At 30.1% G+C, this 25,122-nt stretch overlaps 2 protein-coding genes across 2 annotated transcripts; both read left to right on the plus strand.

Moving 5' to 3' along the window:
- The first annotated feature begins 11,427 nt into the window (after positions 1 to 11,427).
- Positions 11,428 to 12,838, plus strand: LOC112765969 (uncharacterized). Its single transcript, XM_025811832.2, has 2 exons — positions 11,428 to 11,845; positions 12,271 to 12,838. Exons 1-2 carry the CDS (start codon positions 11,743 to 11,745, stop codon positions 12,537 to 12,539), a joined length of 372 nt encoding a protein of 123 aa, XP_025667617.1. The 5' UTR covers positions 11,428 to 11,742; the 3' UTR covers positions 12,540 to 12,838.
- Positions 12,839 to 14,901: 2,063 nt separating this feature from the next.
- LOC140180475 (uncharacterized) lies at positions 14,902 to 15,330 on the plus strand. Its single transcript, XM_072221661.1, has one exon. The coding sequence runs from the start codon at positions 14,902 to 14,904 to the stop codon at positions 15,328 to 15,330; it is 429 nt and encodes a 142-aa protein (XP_072077762.1).
- The last annotated feature ends 9,792 nt before the right edge of the window (positions 15,331 to 25,122 follow it).

Consider the following 25,122-nt stretch of genomic DNA (forward strand, 5'->3'; position numbering starts at 1 on the left):
AAGGAGACCCTCTCTCTCCTTTCTTGTTTGTACTGGTTGTGGATGTTCTGCATAGGATGGTAGGGGAGGCAGTCAGAAACAGGCGTATATCTCCACTGATGGTTGGTAGAGACAAGGTGGAGCTTTCACATCTTCAGTTTGCTAATGACACTATCCTGTTCTGCCCACCGGAAGATGAAACCATGAAGAACTACAAGCGGCTGCTACGGTGGTTTAAGTTAAAGTCCGGACTTAGTATTAATTTTGATAAGTCCAGTCTGATTCCAATCAACTGCGAAGAGAGGTGGGTTCAACGCATGTGTAGCTTGTGGGGTTGTAAGGCAGACACCCTCCCAGTTAGATATCTTGGAGTCCCCTTAGGAGCAAACCCGAGGCTGGTGAAGACTTGGAAGCCTATAATCGACAAGGTAGAAGAGAAACTAAGTCTATGGAAAGCTAAGGTGCTGAACAAAGCTGGGAAGTTGGTCCTTATCAAATCTGTTTTGAACAGCCTGCCGGTATATTATCTGAGCTTGTATAAGATGCCAAAGGCGGTGGCAGAGAAATTGATCTCCTTACAGAGAAGATTTCTTTGGAGCAAGGAGGATGGGAGGAATGGTATGGCGTTGGTAAGATGGGATTTGGTGCAGGCTCCAAAGAAACTAGGTGGTTTGGGAGTTGGAGATGCTATGGTTCGGAACACCGCCCTTCTGTTTAAGTGGTGGTGGCGCTTTGCAAAGGAAGAGTGCCCTTTATGGAAAAAGGTGGTCTGCTATTGTAATAATTTGAAGCCAAATGAGCTGCTGTCCACTCAAGTGCTACCTACCAGAGGAGGACCTTGGAAGGATATATGTCAGTTACAAATAAAGGAGCAACATATAAGGGACAAGATAATTACAGGTCTATCCATGGAGATTGGTGACGGTCGCCGGACTAGGTTTTGGGAGGATGTATGGTTACATTGTGAATCTCTGAAAGATCGGTTCCCCAGGCTCTTCTCTGTTTCAAACCAGTGTGGTTCGATTATTGGGGATTGTGGGTTTTGGGATGGGTTAGAGTGGATTTGGAATTTTCTTTGGAGGCGAGAGCTTTTTCAATGGGAGTTGGATCTTCTGAGCCAATTACATGAGACTATGAGACCTGTGAGGCTAGTATTTAATAGAGAGGATAGAGTGGTGTGGAAATATGATAGGCTTGGTATTTTTTCAACTAACTCTTTTGTGCAGGTGATACAAGAAGGAACGCTACCAGAGGATATAACCAGTTACAGCTTCACTAAGTCCATTTGGAAAGGTGTAGTTCCGCCAAGAGTGGAGCTGTTTGTTTGGTTTGTCTTAATAGGCAGGGTGAATACTAAGGAGAGGCTAAGTCGATTTGGGATACTCAACCATGATGATAAGAGTTATGTATTATGTAACAAGGAGGTTGAGCAGGTCTATCACTTGTTTCTTGGCTGTGATTTTGCTTGGCAGGTGTGGAGTGCTTGGCTATCTGTGCTTGGCCGCCTATGGTCTTTTCCGGGCTTGCTGAAAGAGCACTTTCTTAGTTGGACAGAAGAGCCACGGAGAAAGGAGGATCGGAAGCAACGTTTAAGATGTTTTTGTGCGATTACATGGAACATTTGGATGGAAAGAAATAGGAGAATATTTCAGAATAAAAGCAGCGGTGTAGAGGAAATCGTCAACATGTCCATGGTTAACTACGATGAGTGGCAAGGTGTCTCTTCATGTTATTGACGGCTATGCCGAAGATGACATGGAGAGTTTCTTATTTCAGTGTTCTTAGGAGTTGATTGTCTACTTTTGTTATACGTTTCTGTTGCTCCACTTTACTGTGTCGAGCTCTTTTGTTTTCAAAAAAAAAATCTTTAATTTGAATACTAGTGTTGCGCCTACTATGAAGCACGGATACTTCGTTGAGTTGTTGTGTTCGCGTGTCGGACACATTTTGGACACGACACTCATCGACATTCGTCCGACACGAGTGTCTGCTGTGTCCAACCGTGTCTCAATAAAAAATAAAAAATTATTCTCCGGACACACTGGACACACCTAAATACCATCACGTGTCAGCGTGTCCTGTTTTATTCTTAACATATATCTTTAAAATAAATTTAGATATAGTATATATTATTATTTATTAAAACAAAAAAATATTTTAAATACTTGATATAATTAAAATAAGACATTAAAAATAATTACAAATTTTAATTTATATTTTAATATCAATAAAATATCAAAATATCATTACAATTTATCTAAAAAATACTTTATATTTTATATGTATACGTGTCCCGTGTCATGTAAGATTTTAAAATTCGCGTGGCGATATGTTCCGTGTCATGTCGTGTCCCGTGTTCATATAAGTGTCAATGCATCATAGTGCCCCTAGAAAGTTGAAAAGTCCTCCATTTTCCAGCACCCTCCACTCCTAGAGAGCATACATTCCCACTATTTTTCTCATCCTACACTACTAAACAGACAATACAACTTGATTTGAATTCTAGTACTGAAAAATGTGTTCAAGAGTAGCAATACTCATGCTAGGCCTCTTGGCCATGGTTCTTCTTATCTCCTCAGAGGTGGCTGCTAGGAACTTAGCTGAGAAGGGTGAGTTTTTTTTTAGTTTTTTTTTTTTTTTTTTCATTATGTTACAATTCTCATCATCATTGCATGCTGAAGAGCATTTCTTAAAATCAAGAAATTGTGCAAGATGGCCTTCATATATATTTAGTTATTAACACACTAATGGATGGTTTTCATTACATTCAAAATTATAATTAAATCATAACTATTTAATACACAAACAGTATTAGGCGTTTTTATTTAAATAAAAAAATTTATTTACCAATTTAAATCAGATACAAAAATCAATTAATCAATTAATTTATGCATTTAGTTTCATTTTCATCGTCAAAGATCCAAAAAATCATATTTGTTGATATTTGGTGACTGTACTAGCAAAAATAAAAAATATTTAATTTTCTATTTTCGCACATATTGAAAGTGAATTAATATTTTTCCCAATATTTTTCCAATCACTATCAACAAAAAATGACAAAAAAGAGAGAGAGATATTTAAGGTAGAAAACGAAAAAGATAATTTTTCTCTTTTTTTTTTCATTTTCACTTAACACTTTATTAACAAATGTGCGAAAAGAAATTTGATTTTATTTATGCTTAAATTCTTTTTTATAGGATTCAATAAGAATCGAACTTTTGACATTTTATAAAAATTCTGACATTTCTTCAAAAAATTTAACATATTAAAAGAATATACATGAATGATTATATTTATAATAATATATCACTATTTTTTATTAAATTTTTATTTTTAACTTTTTGGCTGAAGTTGATAAAGAGAAAAATAGATTGGGTGATGCCAAGTATGGTGGTGGAGGCTACCCTGGATATGGCCACAATGGAGGAGGAGGATCCCCCGGCTCTCATCATGGTGGTAGCCGATACCCCGGTCACGGAGGAGGAGGGTATTGCCGATACGGTTGCTGCGGCAGCGGATACGGCGGAAGGTGCAGAAGGTGTTGCTCTTATGCTGGTGAACATACCCTTAGAAGCCAAGGGAACCAAGACTTGTTCAAAGCATACTCTACTCATGAGCATGCATTTTAATAAGTAACTAGTAATTAAATCATTTAATTTAAGTAAGTTAAATCCTAATCTTAACATAACAGGTGCATACGTAAAATTTTACAATTGTAAGTTTGTAACTCCTATACATTAGTCTAGATTGTGAATATTTTTAGATGTGTAGTCCAATAATATTGGATCATATAAATTTTGATATCTTTAACTCTAAAAATTAGCTCATAAAATAAACGAGGTCTAATACTTATAAATTCTCTAAATATTTTATCTTTGAAAAATTGTAGAATTTATAACATAGTTAAAGTGTTCAACATTAATATAGGTTAGCTCTAGATAAAACTAGTTGTAACAAGATTGCTTTATTGTTAGTTCATCTTCAAAAAAATTATATCTAAAATCAATACCAAATGGTCTTCCACATAGATATATATTATACCAGCCCAAGATCAAGCCCAAGCCCATTACAATCTTTATTTTCTTTTTGGATAAATGATGCCTTTACTAGAAATTGCAATAGCACCTAATTTTAATTTCATGTCTGAGGCAGGCCATAGGACATTAAATACAATTGAAATTCATGGATCTGAAAACAATAATTGTATATGTAACGAAATTGTATAGATCCCGTGAACTGTCCAGAAACAAACAAGTTTGTACAGTTTGTGGGGGGGTCACATATTGAATATGTTATGTCGTCGCATCACATTAATGATTTTTTGTATACACTGTTCAGATACAATTTTATCTTAAATGAGTTAAATATAGAAAGATATTTTTATTATAAATATAAAAAATTTGAAATTTCTACATTTATAATAACAAATAAAGTTAAAATTTTTTACTCTAGAAAACTTTAGCATGTGCTATCTTATTAGCAAAATCCTTTATATCGTAGAATTACATAAAAGGTATATTAAATTTATATTAAATTTTAAACTTGAAAATATATACTAAAAAATTTCAAGAATTATAAATACCTATGAAGTACATGAAATACAGATATTTTATTGAGTTATTTTATCTATGTATTGGACATACTTTGAATATGATATTCGTTTAACATACGTATTTATTGTATTCAACTGTATCTTAATAAAAAATAAAAATTTTATTTCAGACACATTTAAATATATCTAAATACAATCACGTGTCAATATATTTAATATTATTCTTAACATATATTATTAAAAAATTTAAAAATAATATATATTATTATTTATTAAAATAAAAATATTTTAAATAATTTATATAATTACAATAATATATATTATTTATTAAAATTTTTTACTCTACAAAACTTTAGCAAGTGCCATCTTATTAGCAAAATCCTTTATATTGTAGAATTACATAAAAGGTATATTAAATATATATTATATTAAATTTTAAACATGACAAAATATATATATATATATATATATACTAAGACATTTTATTGAATTGTTTTATCTACATATTAGACACAGTTTGAATACAACACTCATCGACACTTATCCGATACATGTGTTTATTGTATCCAACCGTGTCTTAATAAATTAAAGGGATAAGTATTGTTTTGGTCCCTAACGTTGAGGGTCATAATCGAAACCGTCCCCAACGTAATTTTGGATTTAAAATCATCCTTAACATTTTTTTTTGTATTAAAATCGTCCTTTTAATAAAATAATTTTTTAAAAGACAACAATACCCCCAACCTCCGTTACTGTTTATTTTGCATTTCCTGCCACCACCGTTCATTCTACATTCTCCACCATCGCCATCCCCTTATTTTCACTATCAGCAATCCGATCATTTTGCATTCTCCACCACCACTGTTCATTCTGCATTCTCCACCCAACAGAACATACATTCAAATTCAAGAATCCATTATCAACAATAACAGAACATTCAAATCAATAATAACACAACATTTAACATTCAAAAAAAATTTAAATGAACATAGAAATCAACACAAGCAGAAGCAGAAAACAGAAAAAATCAACACAAATAGAAGGCAGAAGCAGAAAGCAGAATCTGAAGCAGAAACAGATGCAGAAGTTCAAACACAAAGCCAAATCAACAAGCAGAAGAACAAATTCAACAAGAAGCAGAAGCAGAAGCTCAAGCAAAAGCAACAAGCAGAGGCTAGAGCAAGAACCACCGGCAGCTCGTGGACGACGGAGCGACGGCGACTGGGTAGATCAGCGGTGGCAACAACCCAACTCAGCCTCAGATTCATCTCTTTCCTTCGCGCGCCGTCCTCCTCGCGTCAGGCTCCCCTTCCCGGCAACGCACTCCACGGCAGCGGCAGAAGCATGCATGAACGGCGGCGACGTTTCTGGCGGTGGCTCGTGGACGGACCGACGACGATGTAGGTGTCGCGATGGTGGTGGTGGCTATGGCAGCGGCCTCCTCCCCTCCACCGGTGCTCCCTCTCTCTTTTCAGATCTCCTCTCTCGCTGCTCCTGCTCGTGCTCGGTTGCGAAGGACCCAACAGTGGCGGCGATGGCCTCCTGCGACGGTGGAGGCCCGCGATGAAGGCGATGGCCTCCTCCCCTCCCCCTTCACGTTTGCTCCCCCCGCGTTTCCTTCCCCCTTCCCCCAAAACGCGTTGTTTTCTTTTATTTTTTTAAATTTTATAATTTTTTTATTATTAAAATAGGGGTAGTTTAGGAATAAAATTAAAAATTTTATTAAAAAGGACGATTTTAATACGAAAAAAATATTAAGGATGATTTTAAATCCAAAATTACATTGGGGACGGTTTCGATTCTGACCCTCAACGTTAGGGACCAAAACAATACTTATCCCTAAATTAAAGATAAAAACGTTTACTCTTGACATATTTGGACATACCTAAATACAATAACGTATCAACATATCCAGTCTTTTTTTTTATTTCTCACGGTATTTTCTATCCCGACAAGCCAAAAATTAATTCACCACGCTCTATTCTTATTCTTAACATATATTATTATAGAAAATTTACAAAATAGTATATATTATTATTTATTAAAAAATATATTTTAAATATTTTATATAATTAAAATGAAATACTCAAAAATAATTTAAAAATTAATTTATATTTTAATATTAATAAAATAATAAAAAATATTATTAAAATTTATATAAATAATATTTTATACTTTACATGTATATAATATTTTTGTGTCTTATAAAATTTTAAAATTTATGTATCAATATATCTCGTATCATATCATATCCCATATCTTATTGTATTCTATTCTGTGTCGTATGAATATTGGTACATCAAAGATAAATACTATCAACTGAATAAGAGTGTGCTAGCGATGAAGTCTTAGTAAACATGCATTAGTTTTTTTTTTATTTTGATTTTTTTTTGTCTAAATTAGTTCATTAGTTTTTTTTTTTTGTGACTAATTAGTTCATTAGTTTGATTGAGGACAAAAATTGCTTGAACAATTAAGAAAATATAGAAACTAAATAATACTAATGCCTAGATGACAAAAAGAAGACAAGTAAAATAAAAGGAAAGTAAATAGAAAAAGTTTAGGAGTCAGCAATTTTAATGTTTTTTGGTTAGTATTTAATCATTAAAATAAAAATGAATGATCTTTTATTATTAGATAGAATCTCACATCATTAAAAATATTATTAATAACCAATTGATGATTACAAAACACTAAAATTACTGACCCTAGCATTCTTCAAGTAAATATTATCAAAATTAAAAGTATGATAAAATCGTGTGATCTGTACAATTTATACGGTATACGTGGATATTTATAGACGAGAAAAACACGTGGCAATTGCAAGTGGCAACTATATATATATATATATCCCAATTCCCAAGTAGATATACAGTGGTAATCATTTAGCTTATTCTCCACCATTGTATTATTACAAGCGTCCGTTAGCTGGTCCTGTCCTACCATTGTAAAACTCGTTCAATAATGCTTATCCATATTTCTAAAGCATGTGCCATTGTCGAATTTTTTATTTTTAATATTGGAGTGGTAGTGGTATTTTTTTTAAATGTAGATTGTTGGAGTATTATACTTAAATGTGGGATCGTTTATCTAGAGAAGTAGAAATCGAACCGTCCGATTTATTAGAGATACACAAATCAGACCATCCGATTTCTAGAGGTACAGAAATAGAACCGTCCGATTTCTGAGAGGTACACAAATCGGACCCAGGAATTTCTGACACAAATCGGTCCAGGGATTTGTGTTAAAAATAATTAAAAAATTTTAAGTACTGAAATCGGACCCAGAAATTTGTGTACTTCTACAATTTTAAAAAACACAAAAAATTACAATATTAGAGGTACACAAATCGGACCGTCTAATTTTTAGAAGTACAGAAATCGAACCGTCCAATTTTTAAGAGATACACAAATCAGACCCAAAAATTTCTGAGAGGTACACAAATCGATCTAGAAATTTGTGTTAAAAAAAATTAAAAAATTTTAAATACAAAAATCGGACCCAAAAATTTATGTACTTCCACAATTTTAAAAAATACAAAAAATTATAATATCAAAATATACCACCACTTTTATTTCTAAAACAAAAAAAATTAGCCGCCATTGTCACCAAAACTCCAGATTTATTGTTTGTGGTCTACAAACAACCACAATGCCCAAATCCCAATAATTGAAGGTGCCCCTCGATTAATTATATTGGATATATTTACTATTTACTAGACTAAACCATTAAATCAAAGTTTTCCCTAACACGTGTCATAACCACATAAATTAAGATGGTTAGTAATACAAATTTTTTTAAATAATTTATTTTAATAAATATATTAAAATTTTAAATTTTATATTTTTTAAATAAGTTATTTAATTAATAATTTTATCATGTGCTCTATGTAAAAGCACATACTAATTAAACGCTTAAAATAATATTTGATTATATAATTAACAAAAAAATTTTCAAAGATATAAATAATAAATAAATTCTCAAAAGATTAAATAACAAAAAAATCATATTATTTATAATTAGCTTATAATTTATGCATTTAATTCAAATTTTTATATAAATATTTAAATAACTATTTAAAAGATAGATGTATATAAAAATCAGGACAGAATTGGATCTTTAAGTTTTTTTTAAAAGATTTTTGTCATTGACAAAAAGATAAAAAAAATTACCAGGCGTAAAATCATCAAATTTTAAAGATAAAATAATCTTTTTTTAAATAATTACAAAAAGTAGCATCAAATTTTAATCTTTAATTTTTTTTTGAGAATATATTATATCTAATATTTGATTCTTTTGTTATTTTTTAAACTTTTTTACTAAATTTATTTGTCATATATATTTTTTAAAATTATTTTTCTAGTAATATAAATTTTTGAATATTAATCAATTCAGTAAGCAGTAGCTTCGTAAGTCGTAAATAATAATAATAATAATAATAATAATAATAATAATAATAATAATTTTATTATCTTGTGTCTTAAGAATATATTTTAAAAGTATAATAATAAAAAAATTTAATTTTTTAATGTATTAAAAATATAAAAATAATTTGATAAATATACACTAAAATTAATCAATAAAATATATATTAAAAATAAATTAAATTATATATATTTATATAATATACTAATAATTAATTTTAATTAGTATCCACTTAATAACATGTATCTTCATGATACAAGATAACAAAATCCATGCATGTCCAGACACAAGTAACTAAAAGTCTAAAATCCAAGCTAACTAGGAAGCTAGAAAAGAGTCAACTGACGATGACTCTCTCACTGCACAAAGACTTTAAGATGGAGTTAGTATCACTGTATCAGCTAACATGTTGGCCCAGTTAATTAATTAAGAGATCAATTTGATCTGCTAGTTTTCTATTTGGAGTAGAGATATTTGTTTGTACCGTCTATTTGTTGGACTAGCTAAGGGAGAATTATTTTGAGAGGAGTGTTACGCACAGTAAATTTTGTGATTTGTAGTCATTAATTAATTATTATTAAAATTTTGAATGGTGTAAAATTATATCTAATGATAAGAATTATTTATTTTTTATTAATTAAATATATATTTTAATAAAAGTGCTAATCCCCTAAATTTTTTCTTATTTTTATTTTACAAATTATGTGAAGCTCTCCCCATATACAATGATATGGATATTATACCCAAGTATACAGTCTAGTAATCTAGTTTGCTTCTGTTTAACATCCATCCACCACTACCTATAAATTTTGTGTTAAAATAAATTATTTTATTAATCTAAATTATTCATATTAAATCACTAAAAATATATACTATAATATAAAGTATACTTATATTTATAAGAGTGATTAAAAAAATTTAAATTTTTTTTAATTAAAGTTTTTTATATTTTTAATAAAACTGAATCACAATTCTTTAATGAAAAAAGAGCTACGAAAAGATTTTGATATCTTGAAAACTGAAATCCTGAAGTCACTATTTATATTTAAGCATGATATCCATTAGACCTTAAAACCCAAATAAAAATAGTATATGTCTATCTGAAATCGTAAAGATAATATCTGATTTTATTTTTATTTAATTTCAAATAAAAAATAATTCTGATTTATTCAATTTAACATTTATACAGTAAATAAATTATCGTTATATAAATCATTTAATTTAAAATAGTATAATTTAAAATTATAATTAATATATATTGTCTACAAATAAATTAAAAAATTAAATAATTTTCCAATATTTTGGTGTAGGATATAATGCAATACCGTACATTTTTTTTCCTTTTGTTGAGTTTTCACCTTACATCTTGTTAGTTAGTTATTAGTTATTAAAGATATTGATTTTTAAATATTTAAGATAAGAGACCAACTAAGAAATGAATTATTTATCAGTTAATATTAATTAATTTTTAAATTTTTTTTAACTCGTAATAACATCTAAATAAACATTCAAAATTATGAATAAAAAACATCTAAATTAAAATCTCACCAAAAGAACATCGAAAAGTAAAATAAAAATCTATCAGATTCATTTCAATTCATACATTCAAAATTTAAAATAAAAAAATATCCAAAACTTACTAAAAAAAATCTAGAAGTATTTATTGTGAAGCACATAAAACAGATGGGTAGAACGACGGCTCCAAATTAAACGGCAAGGAAGAGTAAGAGAAGAGAATAGATAACAGAGAGAAGGGTATGAGAGGAAGAAGAAGAAGAAGAGAGAGGGACCATATAAGAAGTGAAAGAGGAAGAGTGAATGGGCGAAGAAGAGAACACTATATGAAAGAGAGAGGAGTTGAGAGGAAGCTAATAAAAAAGATATTAACCAGAAAATAGTTAGTAACGTTGGCAAAAAACCCTACATAATAAGTGTTTATTACTTTATTCTGGTGTTTACAATTTCGCGTTTAATTTATTAAAAAATTAATATTTAATTTAAAAATATAAAAACTAGTAAATTTTAAATATTTTATATGAATTAACTATTAATTTAGTATCTTATTAATTTAGTATCCGAAAAATTCAAACGCCAACAAAAAATTTTAAAAAGATATTATTGATAATTTTTTTAAAAAAAAAAAATATACATAAAAAATAATTAATAAATATTATAAAAATAAAAAGATATTACTAATAAAAATATTTTTAAAAAGATAAAAATATACATAAAAATAATTAATAAATATTATATTTTTTTATAAGTGATAAAAATTTTTATTTTTAACAAAAGTCTTGTTTATTTTGTTTAATTTTTTATAATAATATACTAATATTTGAATAAATATTTAAAAAATACACAAAAACTTGGAATAAAATTTAATTTTAAAAAAAATTATTTGATATCAAATTGTCAAATTTTAAGAATAAAATTGTATGAAAATCTTAAGTGTAAAGTAGTTTTTTAATATTGGGACTACTTGCTCTGATCCGTATCCATCAAGTTGATGAGCAGTTAAAGGCAATTAATGCTTCTTCACTTACATAGCCTACAAGTTTTTACCATGTGGAGAACAAGGAAGCTGAGTTGGAGATTTAAAGAATTTCTCAGGGTTTCCATTAGATAATATCCAATTAATGTTGGATACACTATTCCAACTGCAAAGTTGAAAAGTCCTCCATTCTCCACCACCTTCCATTCCTATATATAGAGCACAATTTCTCACTATTTTTCTCATCCTTCACTACTGAACACATAATACAACTTAATTTGAATTCTACTGAAAAATGGGTTCAAGAGTAGCAATACTCATGCTTGGCCTCTTGGCCATTGTTCTTATCTCTTCAGAAGTGGCTGCTAGAGACGTACCTGAGGCTTCACCTAACAAGGGTAAATTTTTGCTTTCTACATTAATTGTACTTCCCATAAACAATAATATAATAAACAATGGCATTTTTTAAATAATTTTAGTGTCAGAATGGCCTACTTAAATAATGATATTACTAATAAAAAATATTATGTGAATTTATTGAAGTATTTATTACATAATATAAGAATCTTCACTTATTATTATCTTATGTAATCATAAAAAAAAATTCAGATCAGTTTTTCAAAAAAATAAAATAAAATAATAACTGATAAGTCCACATAATATCCTTATTTAGAGATACTATGACTAAAACATGGTATTTTATTAATGTAGGTGTTATATATAACAATTAACTAACTCTCTCAAATATTAATATAAGTGAATACACAATGAACTCTGATTTTCTGCATTTTGTTGAATGATGAATCCATGCATGTGCTTGCAGATGAAGCTGGTACAGAGGCAAATGAAGTGGGTGAGGCCAAGTATGGATACGGTGGTGGTAACTATGGCCACGGTGGTGGTTATGGCCACGGTGGTGGTTATGGCCACGGCGGTGGAGGATACGGTCACGGCGGTGGAGGATACGGTCACGGCGGTGGAGGATACGGTCACGGTGGCGGAGGATACGGTCACGGTGGCGGAGGATACGGTCACGGTGGAGGAGGGCACGGCGGTCACGGTGGAGGAGGGCACGGAGGAGGAGGGAATTAATTATTACATATTATGCTTCAACAATATGTAATAAATAATTATTATTATAATGGCATTTCAGTGAATAAATGAAGCTCGTGGGATGAGAGAGAGACATATACATGTAGAGAAAGAGAGATATAGTAGATAGGACTAAAGGCTATTTTTGACTTTTTCCCTAAATGCTATGATCGATCTTTCTAATGATCTTAGCTTGCCATATTAAGATGTCTTACTCTCTCCACAAGTGGAATGTTGAATGTATATGCATCCTATGTTTCTGTCATAATGAAAATAGTAACCAAAGTTGTTCTCAACTACGTTCATTTTGTCTATTACCATTCAGAGATAAGTTTTTTTTTAAGGGTATAAGTAGACAATAAAAATATTAAATAATGTAAATAATAGATATATTAAATGTTCAATTTATTAGGTATGCGGATGATTATCCTAATATTAAGATTTAGGTGAATAATTTAAAAGATGTAGTATGTTTTTATTTTATTAGATTAATTTTAGAGTTTATTGTTCACAAAAGTCATTATCTATCTAACAAAATTATTTTTTTTAACTTCAAAATTGATGAAAAATGTTGAGAAGGGATAGTCGAGTTAATACTCAATTTGGTCCCTGAACTTACACATGAGTCTCAATTTAGTACTTAAGATTTTAATTACCTCTATTTAGTCCATAAAATTTATAAATGTAGCTCATATTAATTCCTGAGACGATTTTTAGTATAAAAACGTTAATGGAGCGCTGTTATAGACTATCAAATGTTACGTTAAAACTTGTAAAATGATGCATTTTTGATTTTGGCATTTAAATAACTCAAAAAGGGCATCGTATCACTTATTTTATTAGGTAAAATTTTAATAAATACTATTTACAATGTTGTTTTTTGGTTATTTGAATGCCAAAACTAAAACGACATCATTTTACAAAGTTTAGTGTGGCATCCGGCTGTTCACGATAGTGTTTTATTAACGTTTTTACGTTAAAAATTATTTCCAAAACTAACATAAATTATATTTACAAAATTTTGAGACTAAATAAAAGTAATTAAAACTTTAGGAACTAAATTAAGACTTACATATAAGTTCAAAGACCAACTAGGGTTCCGACAGTACCCTTCGCATTATTAGCGGAAGGGGTATTGCCATTTAATGGAGTACTACCTAACTTCCATGGTTTGATTCTTTTCTTAATTATTTTTACGAAATAAATAAAATAAAATAAATAACTATTAATAATCTTTTTTTCCTAGAGAACAAACGTGTTAGTTTCTATTTCTCAAATTAATTGTTCATTTTACTTTTTAAATAATTGTTTATTTCAGAAGAAAAGAATATTAGAATTGCTTTTATTTTTTTGAAAAACCATATTTACATCGATCGAAGCTGGTTGTTTACATCTTGGTGAAGAAAATATTATTTCAGTTAAACAAGAAATTAAACGACAATATTTGTTGCTTCCGAAACTTGAAAACTAATTTCCACACTTCAGGAAAATACTAGAATTTCACTAAAGAAAAAAAAAAAAAATCTTTGACCGAAAAACCGCTGTTTTTGACTGTTTGTCCACCTTAAATCAATGTCACTTTCAGACTTTCATCGTTTGAAGCTTAAAGTTATAAGAGTGTGTCGTTAGAATGGGAGAAGCATGTTTCAGCTTTTTGAACGCTTCAATTTTAATGTTATTTTTTTTTATCAGTTTAAATTTTTAAAATGAATAATTTTTGTTATATACTATCAATAAAATTTCTAAGTACTCTGGTTAGTGATAATTCTCTGTCTTAACTCTTAATACTTAGCTTCGAGTCTTCATGCATGACTTTCATCAATTATTATCATTTCTAACATTTCTTTGTTTCTTTGTGATGGTTCTCATGCACGTAGATATACATATATCGAGAAGGAAAAGTCTAGCGGCCAGCAACTTTGTTAAATTCTGACCTGCATATAACCAATAAAAAAAAGTGAGCCATTGGATGAAATCTCACACCATTAAAACCATCATTGATGGCTATTTGATGGCTACAAATCACAAAAGTTGCTGGTCCCTAACATTCCTCTACGAAGAATGATGTAGCTATAGAAGTTGAAGCAATGCTGGAGAACGCACACCATTTGTTTACAACTCAAAGCTGCTGTATCTACAAAGTACCCCATAAAATTCGTGAGTCAAACGAAGATGCATACACCCCAATAATGCTTGCTTCAATTGGCCCCCTCCATCGTGGCAATTCAAGGCTGGTAATCATGAAAGTCCACAACAGGTTTATTGTAAACGTTTCATTCGAAGATCGGAGGCATTTTTATTCGATTTGGTGAGTTGCGTTCAACACTTGGAACCAAAAATCCGTACATGTTATTCTGAGAAGATGGATCTCACAACAGATGAGTTGGTGAAGGTGATATTCATAAACTGTTATTTTGTAATTGAGGTTTTCAGCAGAGAAGAGTGGACAAGAAATGATGCTATACATGATTTGTTATTGCTTGAGAATCAAGTTCTTTTGTTTGTTTTTGAGAAGATATACAATCTAGCTTTTACTTCTCTCTTAAATAATGGTGCTGATGAATTCCCTTCATTTATGAAGCTTGTTTTTTATATGTTTAAAAATCACAAGAAACAAGGAGTGTCACCACCACCGCCGAATGGTAGAACTATATCACACTTCACTGATCTGCTTAGATGCTTCATCTTGCCACCATCTCATAGAATACCTTCAAGGAACCATGAAACTGTAGTTCTTGGTAACAGTGCATTTGAGTTAGTTGAAGCAGGAGTAAAGTTTCAAGCAAATTAATCTAGTCATGGATGCATATTTGGCTTGGAATTTGAGCATGTGGTATTCTTGAAAGGGAAACACTAACGTCTAAGTGTGTGTTTGGATTACAGTTTGCAAACGGGAGTTTGCATAAAATTGATTTTGCAAACTTGATTTTGGTCAAAAGTAGGTTTGTGTTAAAAGTAATTTATGTTTGGTAATTTTTGTATCAAAATGGATTATAGTAAAATAAATGTTGTTTGGCTTATACCATTCAAAATCACTTTTAGATAAAAAATTACTAAAATGGACATCAACTTAAATTTTTTTTATATTATCCTATTGTTTTAATTTAGATATTTAAATAGATTTTATTAGTTAATTTTATAATAAAATTAATATTTACTTACTAAAATAAAAATAACATATAAAAATAGACAAAATATTTTTTTAAATAAAAATAAAAATTATATATTTTAGATATATATATATATATATATATAAAAGAATATTTAATCAAATATGTTACATTTTTTAAGTATTAAATGTTACTTTAGTATTTTTTTACATCGTACTCTTATTTTAGTACTCTCAATAATTTTATTCTTAATATTAATTTGAAATCCAACGTTTATGATTTTATTATTATATATGATTAATTTTTTATTTAATTTATCTTTTTTAATGGAATCATAATCTATATTATAAAAAATTACACTAAAATATAGTATAGGAGAATTACAATTACAAAAGATAGTACTGAAAATAATAAAAAAAATTAAATATTTACTTTATAGTGATTGAAACAAATCTAAAAGTTCTTAATGATCTTTTTATATAATATATTTTTAGTATTTTTAGTACTCTTTTTTTAGTATGTTATAATTTTTTACTATTATTATTATTTACAGTTAATTTTTTTATTTAATTTACTTTATTTAATAGAATTAATAAATTATATTATAAAAAGATAATAACAAACATAATACACAAAAATCACGATTATAAAAGTGTATAATGTCAAACAAATAGTTAAAAAAAATAAAAATAATAAATAATAGAAAATTAGAGCTCATATAAATAGAAATAACAAGAATTTTATAAATAATACAATAACATATACAAAGGATAAAGTTGGTAAAAAGTAAATAAAAGGTTAGTATCTATGGCTAAAAGCCTGTTAAGAAAACGCAGAAGCTAAAAATAGTTGCTTCTTATAAACGCTGGTTTTGGCAGCAGAATCACTTCTGCGTTCATGAAAAAAAAATTTGCCAAACCAAAAGTTGAAACTTTCAAAAAATTTAAACGTGCTTCTTCCCTTCCAATGGGTTTCCCAAACACACCCTAAAAAGTCTAAAAAGTTTGGTTAAGGAACATTGTGGCTTTGGAGAATTGCACTAGGTGACGTCTTTGGTGGCTCAACAATCAAGCTGAACATGGCTAAAGGTTGACTGGCCATTTAAAAGATGACATGTGGTAAGTGAACTCATTATTATATATTTAAAAGAGTATAGAGGACTGTAAATAAAAAAAGTTTACTGTTTAAAAAACTGAAAATTAACTACCTAAGAATGGCTAACCAAAAAACTTATGTATCTTGAGCAAAGAGAAACAAAAATTCTTGTAACTTCCTGTTTAAAGAACAATAAAATGTCTAAAAAAAAATAAATTCACTTAAATAAATGTTGATGATTCGAATCCTGCCTTATGTATTCAGTAATCTATTAGTCAATAGCAAATAAATTAGTCATTGACTGCTGAATTAAAAAATACCGTAGAAAACAAAAAAAATGTTTAAAAAAAATAATAAAAAACGATGATAATAAAAGAGAAACATGATGATAAATTTACTTTATTTAAATATTTTATATTTGTAAAATATATATTATAAAAAATTATAAATAAAAAATACAAAAAATGTGATTTTATATTATAAATTTAATTAACATAATTAAATACTAATTACTTACACATTTTTATTTATTTAAGAGTAGCTTTATCTATTCATAATAAATTTAAATTTTACTAAGATTTAATTTTATATTATTATATCATTTGGACAATTTTTTAAAAATAAATAGATTAGATTATATTAAAAGAGGTATACTTTCATTGTTTTTGTTATCAATTACTTTAACCTTTTTGTTTTGTTTTATAATTTTGTCTCCTTTCAATTTTTTCCCAACATAGGTACTGTTATTGGTTTTGAATAATTATTTTAAAATAAAGATATGATATCATATCTCAAACGGTTTTGTTAGAGAATTAATTAGAAGAAAAACAACTTAAATCAACTAATTAAAAAATAGATCTGTTATAAAAAAAATTCACTATTCTAATTTTTTAACATTGCCATTTTGTAACTATTTTTGACAATAGTTTTAATATCATTATTTTTTGTAACTTTTGACAAGAGTTTTTTGTAATTATATAATTCTTTATTTACAATAATTTTTTTATATTGCGTTGAAATTAGTTCCAACTATTTTTCTAATTTAGTGTCAATAAATAACCTTAACTATTTGAATCAAATTACTAAAGAAAACTAATTGAACATATACCATCAAATTTGATTTATAAAGTATTATGTAAGATCCACAATCACATTATATCATCATTGCAAAATACTATAATACTAGTCTAAGTCATAACTACTTCTAATTATATCATCATTATTTTTTAAAATACCATAATACTAGTCTAAGTCATAACAATCTCAAACTATATCATCTAATTTTGCAAAAAATACAATAACAAAAGAGAGTTGAAATAGCTAAGTCTTAGCAAGTAAGTTTATCATCATGTTCACAAGTTCATGACTTTTACTCTCTAACATTTGCTCTTCAAAATTTGTCACCATAAGTAAATTCGTTTTTCCCTTCAACATGATTTTTCTGTAAACAAAACAAAAAATAGTAAATCAAATATAAAACTACAAATTTCTAATACTAATAATGTTTAGACTAACAATAAGTGATTTTTCCCATCAAGAGCTTATTAATTCTAAAGGATTTCTTGAAGTCAACCACTAATTCTCAACAGAAACATCTCGAGCAACCATGAAACTAACAATTCGTATCTAACAAAGTATGCAAAAAAGCTTAACCAATCAATTAATCAATTACTAAATGTTCTTAATAATTAAAATTTTAATATACTTCTAATTTTGTGAATTTATTTTGTTACTATTTGATTGTAATACTCTAGTTTTAAAGAGACAAACTACAACAACAGCAAAAAAAAAAAAAAAATGAAAGGTTTCTTTAGTAGCTATTTGTGCCATATTTTAAAAACCAAAAGAAAAGCAGTACACTAATATAAGAAAACATCAAATTAAAAAACTAATTGTGCCATGTTTTGAAAACCAAAGCTAGTTTGGCATTAAGAATGTGTATGCTCCTAATTCTGTTGTACCAGTTCCAAAATACCATTAGGAAAAGTTTTCGTAGTAGTTCCATAAAGTTATACAATTATTTATCAGTACATACCATTAGATAAGAACAATAGCATAAAATAAAATTTTATAGCCTTCAAAGCTAAATTCTTTAAACTTCATAATCATCTCCCTACCATTAAATCAAGCTAGTTAGTATTCAGATTTGATATTTCTTAGTTTTATTCCACCAAAGCAACTAAAAATTATGCTAACTTTCCAACAACACAATGAAGCTTTGCAACTACTGAATATATGTTATTTATAAAAATATAATTAACTTTTAAATTGAACTATATATTATACATACTTATACCAATTTCAAAATCGCATTTGTTTAAGGAGAACAATAAAAGAGAGGTCCTTCTGAAAGATCTCACAACATGAGAGTGAATTGATAACTTTGACCATGCTATGCAACAACAATACCTAATACTACCGTACTTACCAGTTACCGAAACTAGTTACCTAGATTGCAATTTCATACAAACCTCACATATTTAAACCCTGCAATCGTTATTTTAAAAGTTTTCATCTAACTAACAATTTGATGTCTAAATTATCAATATTAGTGATTAGTGAAGGTTAACATTTTTTCATTGGAAACTTTTCAAACAAGCTATTAAAAAATCATTATAAATTTTGTAATAGTCAATCATATTAAAAAGCCAATACCATTTTTAATAAAAAAGTTACATAACTTGGAAGCTAGGTAGAAATAAGTCAAAACCTGTTTTAGAAATCAGCAAGCTTAGTATCTTTCAACTAGCACAACTTCTATTACAAAAGTTCAATTAAGCTAAATTTTGGTTTGGAGACTCCTAACTTTTCTAGCTAGCAACAAATGTATCTTGGTTGCAACCCAATTGCTATTCAATTCTAAGAGTTACAAGCATTAGAAGTTGATGTATAACTTGCTGAAAACTTATTCTTTTCAGCTTTGACCACCAAAATTGATTAACTCAAGTTGCTGCCATATTCGAATTTTTCTGTAGCAGGACAAATTCAACGACCCGACTTTAAAAATTCGCCATAAATTGTATATTTAACGAAAATGCCTCAAATTTTTCAGTCCAATTCCATATATTCCCAAGTTTAACCTAGACTTGGTCCCATGAAATTATGATCATCACAAAATTAGTTATAGCTTTTCAAATTTTCTAACTTTGTTTAAAAGTAATGCAGAAAATCAGATTTCATAATTTAACTTCGAAAAATCATAACTTGAGAGTCTTCCTTTTTCATTAGTAACGGTGATTCCATTCTTGTTACCAGTTGTTTCATCCTCGACACTAACCTTTAAGATACCATCAAAATCAAGCTCAAAGTTAATATTCATAGGATGGCCTCCAAGAACATGAGGAAGGCCCGAAAGCCAAAACATACCAAGCAAATTAAATAAATATTCACTTTAGAATGAAAATAATTATCCACATATCTAATAAAATGAATATCCAACAAATTTTATTGTAATTATTTAAATCTATTCCAAATGAAATAAACATCTACTTTAGAATGAAAATAACTATCTGCATACCTAGTAAAATAAACAACAATTCAAGGCGGCAATCCTGACGAGCGGATGCGCTGCTTCTTCAACAGGCGTGACGTTGGGGAACAGAGGGCGGCCTTCTTCGTTGTCAGAAATTAATGCACCGCTCGATGCAAGGGAGCAAAGGGCAGCCTTCTTCGTCGTCGGGAACGCATAGGGGATCAGAGGCATTGCGGCTGCGTTGCTTGCGGCGCAGTGGCGCGACTTGCGCGCGAGTGCCATTTTAGCCTAGTGTTTTCCTCGTCATGAGTGGGGAACTCACGGTGGTGTTTGGCAGTGTCTCTACGCGTGGAGGAAGTCGCGGATGTCTTGCCTCGTGTAACACCCTCACTACCAGAATGTCACGTTTCCGGCTGCGCCACTCTAATAGCAAGAAGTATTACGACTACTTTATATACTTAATATTAAAATAGGAGCCTATGACTCGACACCGTATCGCTGATTTTTTTGAAAATTGGAAATAAATACTTTACCTTAAAAAAAAACAAATAGGCATAGATTCATATACAAGACTTCTTATATAATAGCTTATAATGTAATATACAAATAAAACATACAACTCCTATCCCTCTTATAAAATTGTAATCACAAAGGCAAGGGAAGAAAAATTATCTAATTAATACAATATCATATAAACCAAAACACAGTATAACTCTCCATAATGCTCCTTCATCCGATTCCTGAAAAGGTAAAGCTGTAGGGGGTGAGAACCTAACCACACAGTCTCACCACGGAGTTTTAGAATTATCATAAGAAGATATTTAATAAGAAAACTGTTTTCAATCTTAGTGATTATCATAGCCTTATGAATCTTTTAAAAACTAATAGCTAATCATTCAAAACCCTTTCAATAGAAACAATATTTAATCTTTCAGAAATCCAAAACATTTCTTTTCTTATAAGAGAATCTTAATCAGAAACCAACCATGCAATCAATCAACACAATCATCAATTCAGCACCAAAGCTCATTCTCAAAAGTAGCACAACAGGACAAACACAGGAAAAACAGACCAGGAAAGCACAGATTTAGGTAGCAGTTACAGCAAATAGTTCAGGTAGCAGTTAAGAACAGTTTAACAATTAGACAAACCAAAACAAATTCAAACCCAAGCAAAGCTTACAAATGCAGATGATACATACCTGCCCTATGGCTAATGAGCTCATCTGTCGATTATACAGCCAACCCGACAAGTCCGGTTTGCCAAACCATTGGACTGTCTCCTGACGCGTATCCCCATGAGTCTATGCATAGCTTTTACTCACACACACACACACACACACACACACACACATATATATATATATATATATATCAAATCGCTCAATGGGGGTACCATTCCCGGAAATTTATAAGTGCCCGGTCACCCTTACGTCGTAGAGTCAACAGAGTATCGAGTCTCAACCTGGAGCAAGTGGTGGAAAGCCATTGCGTCTATCCAGGGACACTCGTGTCTCAGATAATTCAAATTCATAAGCCATATGAATAATTCATTTAACATTCATCAATATCTAAGTCATTCTCAATATCATCATTATTCATCAATCCATATCTCATCTCTAAATTCATTCAAAAATCATATCTCAAAGTTAATCATCATCATCCTTCTTTCCATTCCGTTCATCAACAACCCCATTTCAAATCATAATTCTTTCTTTGATAAATAAATCAATCTTAAAACATATAATATTTAAAACCAAATCTTTTTAAATAATTACTTCAAATGAAACTTCCAATTTTATAAAATTTTGGTAGCATCTCCTCTAAAACTCGGATTCTGCCACCCTTTTCGGGTCCCATCCAAACCAAACCAAACGCATGTTAATCATTCAAATCACTTCCAATAACCATTATCACAACAACAACACTCAACCCAAGAAAATTACAAAATCCAGAATTCAATCAACCAATCCTATAAATCACAATTTAAACCAACTTCAATCAATAGCATCAATCAATAATTAAGAATTCTCGATCGTCTCAAACAGTTTAAAACCAAACCATTCCTCAAACCCTGTTCGAACCATTTCTAAAATAATAAATCATTCTCAATAAACAAACCATTTTAAGTTATTAAGTCCTTTCCAAATTTGTTTTAAAATCAGATTCCGATATCAAATCGGGTTCAATATCAAATCAAATTTCAATTTTAAAATCTTTTCTAAAATCAAACCGTTTCCAAAATTAAACTAAATTCCAATAATAAATCTCTTCCAAAAATTCAAGGAAAACCACTTTAACAACATCAATAATCAACTAATCAGAATATCCAACTTTCTCAATCGATCAATCTATCAATCAAACTAATAATCTCATTCAACCAAAACAACTCAATTCAATTTATAAGTCTTACGAAATCACAAAAAATGTATTTTACGCATTAATATAGATTTATAACAACTCTGGAAAGTAAAACAAGTTTAAGAAAAGCATCCCTACCTCAATGTCAAAATTTCAGAATTTAAATGCGACAAACCCACTTATTTCAATTTCACAACAGCAGCGGCAACAGCGTTAGAACCAGCAGTAGCAATTCCAGTCACCCCAGCAACAACGATTCTTTCAGAGCATCAACCGTCACAGTCCACAGTTGCAGTAGCTTAATCCTAAAACATCAACGCCTTAAACTTCTCAATCAACGGATAGCATGACAATGGCAGTGGAGGTTCAGAAACAAAAATGACTAACAGTAATTAAGGAAAACAAGAAAACGAAGCATAGCAGTGGTAGCACAGTGACCGCAATAACAACAGGGAAGATGGCCTCCTTCCCCACCTAAGCTCGTGACTCCACAGGCGACGAGCTCCACAAACAGCGATGGCGGAGAGAGCAGCGGCGGCAGAAACCACCTCGCAATGCCTTCTCTCTCTCCTTGCGTTGTTCTGTCTCTCTCTATCTTCGCATCGGGTCCTGCTTGTGGCTCGATAGCAGCTCGCAACGCCGGTGCGACGGCAACGACTCCACGGCAGTCCGACGGCGATGGTGATGATGAGGTGCAACAAAGCTAGTGGCGCATGGCGCGACGGTAGTGGCGACGCTCCTCACTCGCACGACGCGACGGCAGTGGCGACGCTCCTCACTCGCGCGAGCTCCCTCTGCTCCGCGATACCCTCTCACTACTAGAAAATTAGTTATTACAGACAGATATTTCCGATGGATTTTATCCCACGAAAATACATATAGAATTTCAGAAGAATTTTTTTTCGAAAAACAAAAAAATTGAATTAGCATAAATTACAGACGAAAAAGAGAATCCATCGATAATTGTGTCGAAAAAATTAATTTTTTTCGTGAAAAATGGTTACAGATAGAAAATTTGTCTGTAATTAAATGGACAAAAACGCTGTATTTTATTAAATTATTACAGATGGAAAATCCGTCTGTAATTTAAAATTTTTCGTTGGAAATATTAACTTAAACCTAAACTCTACTTCTATCCCCTCGAGCTCCACAATCCACACTCCAAACGAGCTTCACAGTCATCTTCCTCTCCATTCACACTCCAAATCTTTCTCCTCAGCGCCGCATTCTTCCATCGCCACTGTTTCATCACCACAGTCATCCACCGCATTCTTCCATCATCAACACCTTTGGGACTTCCATCACTCTCGTCGTCGTCAATCATCACTCTCGTTAAGCCTAACTCTACTTTTATGGGTATAAACTTTAATCCTCCTTCAATGACTTTTTCTTCTCTTCAAACCCAACATTGATGGCGAGTATTTGAATTTTTTACTATATTTTCTTCCAGTTAGTTTAATTGCTGCTTGATTTCATTTCCGATTTGGGATTAAGCTAGCGTTTGCTTTTGATTTTGTGATTTATTTGGTTGTTGTGATGAATTTTTTATTTAATCAAAGCATTTCGAATGATGCATGTAAGCTGTTTGATGAAAAGCCTAAAAAACGGGATTCTTCTCCTTCATTTCCTTCTGAGCTTTTTGGTTCCAAAGAGTCTGATCTCAACCATCACTTTCTTTTGGGATTTTTGGCTCTATATTTTCTCCTCAGTCACCTAAGGTCAATGAATTTTCCTTCATTTTTCCTTTTTCATTCTTATTTATTTAGTTCATTTTGTTTCTATCTTTCTGCATTTTATGCTTAGGTTGATGATGATTTCTCCTATGTAACAGATTTTCTTTTACTTTTGCATTTATTCTTTGATTTTGTTTTTGTTGTTCCTGCAACATAGTTCCAAAGAACAAAGATAAGCATTTAATTTGTACGTGAAGATGAATTGAATTCAGTTAGCTTTTCCAAGTTCTTTGAATCATAACAAAGTTTTCATTGCATATATTTAAACCAAGGTTCAGAAAATCAGACCGGTTATCAAACCGCTCTAGTCACTGGTTTACTGGTTCACTGGTCTAACCGGTCCAACCGGTGGTTCAACCGAAAAACCGTTTTAGAATAGAAAAATAAATTATAAATTCACATCCTAAAATATAATTATAGTCTAATATAAATCTTAAAATATCTTCAAAATTTAAAACACTACATAAAATATCATCAACCAAATACATATGATCTTATCAAAATCCAAACTCAAAAGTTAAATAGTAATAAAAGCATATCTAAATATTAAAACCAGAAGAAGCAGATGCTTGGCTAAGAACTATATATACTGCAATGTTTCATAAGGCCTAAACATTAAAACCAAGGTAATAATAATAATGCTACAACTTTTAATTACAATATAAAAATTTATATAGACAGGATTCTCTCTATAGGTGACAAAAACATAACTAATCACTACTTTCCTCTTATGTTTTATGCACAGAAGTTGATAGAATACAAGAAAGAAAGAATAGGAACTTGAGATTTGAGAAGGCATATGGGATATAAGAA

Source organism: Arachis hypogaea, chromosome 17, assembly GCF_003086295.3.
Source record: "Arachis hypogaea cultivar Tifrunner chromosome 17, arahy.Tifrunner.gnm2.J5K5, whole genome shotgun sequence".
In the NCBI taxonomy this organism is placed as follows: Eukaryota; Viridiplantae; Streptophyta; class Magnoliopsida; order Fabales; family Fabaceae; genus Arachis; species Arachis hypogaea.